Here is a 10,738-nt window from a genome sequence, read left to right on the forward strand (position 1 = left end):
TCCATGTTGGTAGATAGACTAAAGGCCATGTAGACACTTATGCGGCAAAAGTGAAAACTAGTCACCACGGGGATGCCATAGTCGACCAAACTATTAAAGAGGGGATGCTTCCCCATAATAGAGAATACAACCTAGACAAACTACATATAATAGAAACTTGTTGGGCAAGTCATCTGAAGCTGGCCAAACCTCCCTTAGAGGCAACACTCTCTTCTAAGAGAGCCAAAAACATATTTGACTAACTACTCTAGGCTACACAAGCTCACAAACAATAAAAAAACTGTCATAAGAAACAGTGACAAGAACAATCTTTAGATGTAGAAAACAAAAGGCAAAGCAAAAGGAATAAACCAACAATAGTCTTTCACTAGTATAGAGAAAAATTGACTTTACAAGGAAAAATAGAGATTGGTGACGATAATGTAGAGAGCCGCCAACAAAAAACACTAACAATCCTAGTACCACCAATGGTAATGGAGAAATGCAGAGATGGCACGAACAATGAACAAGAAATGGAAAATGGAATGAAAAAGAAAAACCCAAAAGGCAACCTTCCTATATAGGGCATAGGCATGCACATTGAGGCGTTCAAGGAGACACACTACCTCACAAATCACCTTAATTGATGTGACCCCTCATGGCGCGTACAAAATACACATGTCTTGTGACATAAAAAATTTCAAATGCTTAAGCAATTGAATCATTCCACTTGGTCGTCTGAAGTCTAGTTAGACATTATTGTAAGGATTAGGGGGCATTGTGAGACATTCACCCCTGTTTAGCATGATTCCCAAGCATTGTCTACCACAAGGCATGATAGCACAAAAGCCATGTAGCCTTATCCATCCACCCTAGGGTCCCAAACGGATGACCAATTGGGCACTGTAGATTGGCACCTGGCAAGAATTAATTGTAATGGGCATTAAGCGCCATTGTTGATGCACTCGTTACAAGGCTAAAATGCCGAAATTTAAGGCTCATCAAGGCATGACAACGGTTATGGGCCGACAATCATTGACAATAAAGATGGTAATACTCAATCGAAGGCACACTTGAGGCACCTGAGAAGACTACACTTGAACAAGGATAAATAGTCATTTGTGACCATAAGAAAGGTATGCTGCCACTTTTCCAAACAAACCTATCTAACTCAAGTCTTCAATCTTTGACTTAAGCTTTGGAGGAGTTTGTCCGAAAAACTCATTCGGACATTCCTTTGTGTAGGCTGAATTGCCATCTAAGCTTTGGAGAGTAGTCAGACTCTTCTTGTTGGTCGTGCACCAACATTCTCTAATTTTTTTATTATTAGACTAATAAATTCCAAATCAAGTGACAATTGATACATATGATTACTAATTTTTAAAAATAATTTGAAACTTAAAAATTGATGCAATTAATATTAAAAGGTTGTGAAACTCAAACTAATTCAATTAATATTAAAATTCATAAACTAAAACTTTTCTTGAATAAATTTGCTAGTCTTTTCTTTACGCCTCATTATATTTTTTTATTAAATAAATAAACTACAATCAAATAAGGCCTAATGAATTAAATTTATAGGAAATCTAGTCATTTTTAAAAATAATTTGAAACTGAATACTAATCCAATTAATACTCGCAATTTATGAACAAAAATTAATTTAGAATGATTGTGTTATTCCTCTTTTGCATGAAACAATATTTTTCCTAATTTTCTTACTAGAAAAATAGACACATAATCAAGAAATACTTAATATATTGGATTCGTAAACAAGTATTTAAATTTTTATGAAATAATTTGGAACTAAAAAAATAACCTAACCATTATTAAAAATTCATGGATTGAACTTCTGCATATAAATAATTTTTTATATGATTTTTCTCATTCAAATTGAATGAAATAATAAGTCTAATAATTTTTTTAAAATAATCTAGAACTTAGAGGTGTACCTAATCAGTACTACAAAAAATAATAGATGAAAATTAGCCTAAAATGATTTATGACTTTATTATTTCTCCTTTGCATATGACTATATTTTTCTGAATTTTTTTACTGGACAAATAAATTTTGAATCAAGAGTGACAAGATCAAGGGAGACTTAATACTTTAAATCCTATAATGAATTAATTAATTTTTAGGAATAAATTGAAATTCAAAAAATTGAATCAATTAATTGAAAATAGAATTAAAACTATTCCTAGATTTTTTTTTTCTTTTCGTAAATTGAGTATTAAATGTATACATATATAAAAAAAAACTTAGCTTACTTACATATTAAAAAGGAAAAAAATTAAAGTTTTTTATTTTTAAATTCATTTTGAATAAAATATTATTAACCATTACTTTTAAAAATTTTTATTATTTATTTATATAAAAAAATCAGTTATTTTTATAAAGATATTAATATCCATATTTTATAACTATGATTAATTATACTATTAGTATTCATATTTTACTAAAAAATATTGAATTTATTTTCAATATAAAACTATTTTTTTAATAAGAGATAATTAAATTAGATTAATATTGTATAAATTGAAAAAAAATCAATATATGAAATTATTTTTAAACCAAATAAAATTTATTTATCTAAAAGAAGTTTTTGCTTTTTATTCTTGGAAACTTGTTTTTTAAAAAAATCTTCAAACCCTATTTTTATAAAATACCAAAAAGTTAGTTTTTGTTCTTTAACTAAAAAAAAAAAAAAAAAATCAGAAAACATGACCAAAAGGTCTTTTATCTTCACAAGAGTCATTAAGACTTCAATTACAATTCTATTCAACTTCACTCTTTTTTTAACTTAAAATACAATGAAAGAAACAAATATGTATAAGAAGAAAAGGGGAATGAAAGGGTTATGGATAGCGAGAGATAAAAAATTGAAATATTCTAATAATGCATTTGAATTGTTAGAATGGTAGGGTTAATATATATATATATATTTTCAATTGTAGTGGGCCAAGTGATTAAAAAAAGCTAAAAAGATTTAAATATTTTTAACAAACTTGTATCGTTAAGGTACTAGGTGTGAAATTGTTTAATACACTTGATGTACAAATGCCTTTGGAAATAAATTTTTTATTTAAGTTAGACATGCTTCCTTGGATATTAAGACTGCATTCATACAAATGATTCAATACATATATATATATATATCAATTTTATTGTCTTAAATCATAAATAGAATTACAAATACCAGAATTATTTTCTTTTTATAGTACAAATATCTTGACATTCATTTTCATGAAAAAAGTAGGCAAAAACTTTAGAAAATAAAACTTTTTTCAAAAACTTATCCTTTCACATTTTGAGAGAGAGGATCTTGGAGTCCATTTGGACACTTAAAACTAACTCTAACACACACACTTTAAGGAAATATTATTTTTTACTCTAAGATTAAAAATAAAAAATAAATATTAGCTCAAATATATATATATTTTTAACTAATCCACGTATTTTGTATCAAACAACCAAAAGATAATATTGCCAAATAAGCAAAAAGCAACATTATAATCAACAAAAAAAAACTCCAATATTATCATCTAATATATTAAAAAAACCATCATAGAAAACAAAATAAAAAAGAGATAATGGTACTAAGGTTTTGATGCAAAAATAATAATAATAACTAAACACATTACAACGAGCATCAATGAGGGTGAAAATGTAAGTGAAATTGTTGAAGATAATTAAAAGAGAGAGAGAGAGAGATGACGTGGGTATATAATTTTAGATTTGGTGTTAAGGATTTTGTAGGTATATGATAAGTTAATGACTTGCTACTCATAATAATATTTTGCTCTTAAAAATTATAAGCTTTTCAATAGAATGTCATTAATTAATTTAATCTTTTCGTACAAGAAAGGTAAAAGATAGGCGATATTTTTTAATTGTTCTTATGCCATTATGCCTACAAAAAAAAAAAGGTTAAATTTACAGAGAGGAGAGAGACTAGGGAAGAAGAATACGAAAGACGGGAAAGAAACAAATGACATGGAGGGCAGCACCCGATAAAATAATTGTAATAGTGAAAATAAAAGTGTACGAAATGTGACCGTTGTGAGGGGCAGTGTGATGGAGTTCCTAAGTCATAGTGTCGTTTTGTTTGTAATTGTAACAGAGTGGTCCCTACTCCACTCTGTCTGGTTGGCTGTGGGCACATTTACCACAATCTCCACCTGAAAAAGCCTGTAACGGCTACGACAACAAATCCACACGATCATTCCTCTGCCGTTGGATCTTCTTTCGGGCTTTCCACCTCATCGCTGTCTACCATTCTCTCTTAAATTCGCCCACTGCTTCGTACCCCACTTGCTTTTCTTCGTTTTATTAATTTCATTTCCTTCTCCCCTGTCTGTACAACTCTCTCTCTCTCTCTCTCTCTGTTTTAATTTCTGGGTTTGCTTCTGGAGGATTGAGGATTGAGGATTTCCATTAAACCTCAAACAATGGCTCTACTTCTTTTGTTTGTTTTGCTCATCTCTCTTGTCGCTGCTGATGATGGTAATACTTTTTCCTAGTTTCTTCTGTTGCTTATCTCTGTTTCCTTGTGGATTTGGGCTGCTATGCTTGTGGGTATTTGTTAATTGTCATTTTAAACACTCATTCTCTAACCTTGTTTTTGTATTTGAGCTTATTGTTTCGAAACATACAAGTGTACAATTGTTCCCTTATGGATTTTGGGCTGTTGAAATCTTAAAAAGCTATAAAAGATTGATCTCTCTGTTCATATATATATATATATATATATACAAATATCAGAAGTATATTAGTGTGAAAATAGAGAATAGCTGCTTCTGCTATTGCTTTTGCCCATAATCTCCACAATGCCGGCTTCCTTCCATTTGATGAAATAAACAATGAATTAAAAGGAAACCCTAACAGAGGTGTCCTCCAGCCCATTTGGTTCTAATGCTTGTATCTTATCTCTTTTCATATTACTAAAATACCCTTTCCTAGATACTGCTAAGGGTCAAGAATGAGAGGATTTGGGCATTTTGGGTGGAGATACGAGAACATACAATGCTTCACTCTGCCTTGCCTACTACTTCTCTTATCAACCTTTTCTCTTTCTTTTATCACTTGATAATTATGATCCCATATATTTGGGTTTGCCCACGAAGTGCACTTTCAGTCGGGTGGTGCATGTATACATTTTTAGGTCTCACTATTTATACCCTGATCTCATTTGTCTGTACCTTGTACCTAGGTCTCATTCTTTTATAATCCTTATACCTTGGTTTCATTCATTTGTAACTTATTCAACGATTAAGATCTTATCATACATGTTTAACAGGCTAGATCTTTTGTTGAATTGAATATTGGTTGATGCAACAGTGTCCTTTTAGTAAAATATTATCTCTGCACCATATCATCATGACATTAGCATGCAAAGTTCACATGTAATTAACATTGTTTCTATGCCATAGTGATGCTATATAATTTGACACATGATAAGTGACATTAATAGTGTTCTAAAAAGGCGAATAATGTTAGTATTTTTCGAATGGAAATTCTAATTTTGTAAGTTTTTTGTTTTTGAGTTATGAGGGGTTTTTTTTTTCTTTCTCTTTCATTATTATTTTGACTTATCAGTTAGATTAGGGTTTTCTTTTGCCATGGCATCATGTGAGTTACAACATTGTCATCACGTGATTCACACAAAGATGAAAATATTGGTTTTCATTGATACATCGGTAATTTAATTTTATGGATATATCAAAGGAAATTTTACAAAAAAATATCAATATGTTGAAAATTAATCAAAACTCGTAAAAATCTTAGGGAAACACCGGAAAATAATAAAGGAAGCAATGATACACATATTAAAATTGTTTTAGTGAAGAAAATGATAATATATATAATGAAATTTGTAATGATTGACAATAATATAATATAAGTTAACTTGAAAACACATTAATACTAAAATAATGATATATTTAATTTAATTATATTCAATAATATAAAAAAATGATGATATATTTGTTATTTTTTTTAAATTCATTTTTTTATTAAATTTTAATTTAATATATTGTTTTTCTCATATATATATATATATTAAAATTAATTTAACTAAAGATAAAATCTAAATATAAATTATATATATTTATCATGTTCATGAATATTTCATAAGGCTAAGACACCTGTTGGTTAGCATTTTGTGGGTTTCTAGAGAAGACCTAGGTTCGAGTGATCGGTCAAATGAGGTGATAATGTTGCCAAAAATCTAGATAATATCCCATAAATTGCTGATAATTCCAAAAAAATTCTGATAAATCTATCATCAGATGAGGCTCGATACAAGAAATATCATTGAAATATCGGCGATATTTCCCGACATTTCCATCCATGGATTCACATAATATATGGCCTCTTATCTCCCTTGGTATTAAATCTCACAAGAACCAAGTCTTGCTATTAAATCTGATTGCTCTTAGACAATTCCCCATTTTTAAAAAGGCTAAGATAAATTTGAAGTTGATTTGATTATATTATATTCAGTAGTAGTGGATTTACTCTTTCAAATATCATTTTACCTTCTTGTTTAACTTTCCTTCAATAACATTTTTCCTTGGGAGAAAACAAGTCAACCATTCTCTAAGGTTATGTTTGGTTTCCGGAAAATTTGAGGGAAAAAATGCGAGGGAAAGAAAATAGAAATGAAAAGTAGAAGGAAAGAAAAAATGAACATAAAAAATAGATTTAAAATCAATAACTGATTTTAATATGCTATTTGAAACTCATTTTACTTGTTTTTCCTCTTCTATATAAAGATTTAATAATTTAAAAATGTACATACTTTTAAGTAAGTTTAATTATGTTTGATTTTTTTTTTTTCATATTTTTCATAATAAAACCAAACATGAAATTATCTTAGCATTTTTTTTCTTTCCTTGCTACTTTTCCAGGAACCAAAAATAGCCTAATAGAATTATGGCTTGCTGAACAATTTTGTTATTTTTTTTTTCCTTTTTCTAATTGAATTAGGCTGATCTCCTCATCTTTTGGGAGCAAGACATCTATGAAGACATAGTTTCTCTAAGGTATTTTTGGAGAACAAAAAAAGTTTGCATTTGGGTTTCCTTGGACAAAAACCTGTTATGAGTCATCAAATTAAAAAATAACAATAATGATAAAAAGGAGCACTCCTTGATGTTTCATGTATCTAAATCCAAGCTTGTCCTTGACAATTTAAGTTTTAAGTATTGGTGCAATTACAATGACCCTGATTTCTTTGTTGCAGATGCATTTATCGGTGTGAATATTGGAACAGACCTATCTGACATGCCACACCCAACTCAAGTTGTAGCCCTCCTCAAGGCCCAGCAAATTCGACATGTCCGCCTATTCAATGCTGAGCCTGCCATGCTTACTGCATTGGCCAATACAGGCATAAGAGTCACTGTCGCCATCCCCAATGAGCAGGTCCTTGGTGTAGGTCAATCAAATTCCACAGCAGCTAATTGGGTATCTCGCAATATTGTAGCTCATTACCCTGCCACCAACATAACCACCATTGCGATTGGTTCCGAGGTTCTAACCACCTTACCAAATGCAGCACCTGTTCTTGTCAATGCCCTCAAGTTCATTCACTCAGCCTTGCTGGCATCCAATCTTGATCGCCAGATCAAGGTTTCAACACCCCTTTCTTCCTCTATCATCCTTGATTCATTTCCACCTTCCCAAGCCTTCTTCAACCGATCATGGAATCCAGTTATGGTCCCCATGCTAAATTTCTTACAGTCAACAGGCTCATTTCTCATGCTCAATATATACCCATATTATGACTACATGCAATCAAATGGTGTTATTCCATTAGATTATGCACTCTTCAAGCCTCTTCTTCCTAACAAGGAAGCTGTTGATGCTAACACACTCCTCCATTATTCCAATGTCTTTGATGCTATGGTTGATGCAGCTTATTTTGCCATGGCATATCTAAATTTCACTAACATTCCTGTTATGGTGACCGAATCAGGTTGGCCATCAAAAGGTGGTTCCAATGAGCCAGATGCCACTGTTGACAATGCAAACACTTATAACAGCAATTTGATAAGACACGTTCTGAACAAAACCGGAACGCCCAAACACCCCGGAATTGCTGTTAGTACATATATTTATGAACTCTATAATGAGGATATGAAATCTGGCCCAATATCAGAAAAGAATTGGGGACTATTTGATGCAAATGGAACACCCATTTACATATTACACTTGACAGGATCGGGATTAGTACTAGCAAATGATACTCTGAACCAGACTTACTGTACTGCAAAGGATGGTGCTGATGAGAAGATGCTGCAGGCTGCTCTGGATTGGGCTTGTGGACCTGGCAAGGTGGATTGTTCTCCTTTGCTGCAAGGGAAAGACTGCTACGAACCAGATAATGTGGCTGCACATGCAACATTCGCATTTGACACATATTATCATAAGATGGGGAAGGCTCCTGGGACCTGTGACTTCAATGGGGTTGCTGCAATCACTACCACAGATCCAAGTAAGACTGAACTTGAGAGTATGGGCAAACTATTATCTTATCTTTGTTCGAGTGCTTCTACTTCTTCCCCATTTTAAAAATTTCAATACTGGGCTCAGGCCATGTGTCTTGCACCTTCTCTTTTATTATGATAGTTTTGCTGTTTCTCTGTTGTGTACAGGTCATGGTTCGTGTAGATTTCTAGGAAGGTAACGTTCACTACATTTTTTATTGTCTTTACTCGTAATCTCCAATTGATGAAATAATCCCACTCACACTTCTTATCTGTGCTTTATTTTGTGCAAGCAGTGGTGGCAAGAATGGCAGCTTTGTAAATGGGACAGCTCCATCTATGAATTCCACAAGTACGAGCTCTGCTGCCTGCTATGCTTTCACTAGCTCGATAAGCTCGATAATGATTATCAAAGTCCTAATTTGGAGTGCATTTTTTTTATAGATGAGTTTGCCTTAGAATTTGAAAATTTTCGGACTCATGCTGGTGGTTGTAAAAGTTTTCTCTCCCAAGAATTTGTTTTGTTGTTCCAAGAGAGATAGGGTAGGTTTGGAATAGCCTAATTAATATAAGCACATAGTTTGAGGGAAGTCAGCCAATGAATTTTTGTAGAAAAACAATATCGAGGCCCTGTAATTGGTTGTTCAACTAAATTTTTATTCTCTTTTCAATGGGATTATTGATTGCTTAGAAATAGTTTCCCAACCATCATAATTTTGTAATTTTTTTTTTTTGAAAAAAAACGGTATATCAAAATCCCTACCCAACTGTTCCGTACCCAACTGTATATTTTTTTGTAAAATTATTATTCTCTTTTCAATGGGATTCAGCTTATTCTCTTCAACTTCAGCCCATATTCACTAGGGTGTAGGGATTTTGAAAAATATACAGTTTTCTTTTTTTAAATAAACTATTTCTAAATCTATAGTAATTTTTAAAGACTCATAAAAAATTATCCTTAATTTGAAATGATGACTTTATGTACACAAATTTTGTGAAATTCGACAAAACAAATTTCGTGAAATGATTATAGAAAAAATATGTGAATAAAACTTTGTATTAAAAATAATTATGGGATATAAAATCAATAATAATATTCTTTATAAAAGAATATTTTTCTTTTGATTCATTAATTTTGACCATAATTTGAAAGACGACGATGAAAGTGTTTCTTTCTTTTGAAGACTAATCAAAAGTTTAGAGTGACTTGTTTTCAAATGATTTTATCAAAACTTAATTCATGGACTTTGCTTACTTGATTTCAACAAATTTTCTCCTTCATTCCTATAAATTTATTAATAAGAGAATATTTATTCAATTTTAAGAAAATTTATGAATAAGAGAATATTATTTTTAATTTTCTTTTGACTTCAATTGTTTCATTTTATTCAATTTTGAAAACTTAATTTCATAACCTTCCAAATTTTCTACGTGTTACCTTTTGAGTTGCATGCCATATGTTCGATGTGTAAAACCCATCTATGGACCCTCCCCCGATCCATCGACTGATGCGACTTGCGATTAAAAATATGTGGAGAAAAAAAAATGTGGTTTTCGAGTTTTGGAAAATTCGTTCCTAATGAGGAACAATTTTCTTTGGAGTTGCCACTTACTTTTTATTTTTATTTTTGAAATAGGGAAAATTAAGTAAGAACAAAAACCCCTTGATGACTCTAGTTAAGAAAAAACGGTCTGCAAAACTCGATTTCTAGGTCCAAGTATCAGGTTGCCTATTAAGAAGGTATCTCATGCGAGGTAGCACCCCTTTACGCCCGTGGTTCGGTCTCTACAAGTGAGTTGGGTACATTGGAGCATATAGGTCAAAGATCAGTCAATCCCCCCAAGCTACGTGGATGACAAGACTCATACAATCCAAATTGGTATTAGGAATGCATAGGAAATCGACAATCAGAACAATGATGCGTACTTGAGGTCCCTAGCCACGTGTTGCGGAAAATGGTGAGTCAATAAGCACAAGCACACAACATATGCAACCACCAAATCTACTAAAATTTAGTTGTATTTCTACTCGAATTAAGAGAATTTTCAGCCATGACCAAACCCTATATATGTAACCTATAATCTCCACCAAACGACCACCAAAATGCAACCACGAAACTTCATTACGTGGCTGAAATTTAGCTATTCCAATTCCATTGACTTTCAGTTGGGAATTAACATCTTTTCCGCTTGAATTTCATCCATAAATTCCATAATTCTCCATAATAAAAAATTTAGCTACCAAAGAACAATTATAGGCCACCAAATT

At 31.6% G+C, this 10,738-nt stretch overlaps 1 protein-coding gene across 1 annotated transcript; it reads left to right on the forward strand.

Moving 5' to 3' along the window:
• Positions 1 to 4,122: 4,122 nt before the first annotated feature.
• LOC100251445 (glucan endo-1,3-beta-glucosidase 2) lies at positions 4,123 to 9,140 on the forward strand. The gene is made up of 4 exons (XM_002265360.5): positions 4,123 to 4,483; positions 7,224 to 8,477; positions 8,638 to 8,665; positions 8,766 to 9,140. The coding sequence occupies exons 1-4, from the start codon at positions 4,429 to 4,431 to the stop codon at positions 8,911 to 8,913; spliced, it is 1,485 nt and encodes a 494-aa protein (XP_002265396.3). The 5' UTR covers positions 4,123 to 4,428; the 3' UTR covers positions 8,914 to 9,140.
• The last annotated feature ends 1,598 nt before the right edge of the window (positions 9,141 to 10,738 follow it).

This window comes from Vitis vinifera, chromosome 14, assembly GCF_030704535.1.
Source record: "Vitis vinifera cultivar Pinot Noir 40024 chromosome 14, ASM3070453v1".
NCBI lineage: Eukaryota > Viridiplantae > Streptophyta > Magnoliopsida > Vitales > Vitaceae > Vitis > Vitis vinifera.

Coding starts and splice junctions, on each gene's coding strand:
- LOC100251445 (XM_002265360.5), top strand. CDS start 4,429: ATGGCTCTACTTCTTTTGTTTGTTTTGCTCATCTCTCTTGTCGCTGCT. Junction 4,484..7,223: donor TCTTGTCGCTGCTGATGATG/GTAATACTTTTT, acceptor TCTTTGTTGCAG/ATGCATTTATCGGTGTGAAT. Junction 8,666..8,765: donor TCGTGTAGATTTCTAGGAAG/GTAACGTTCACT, acceptor TTGTGCAAGCAG/TGGTGGCAAGAATGGCAGCT.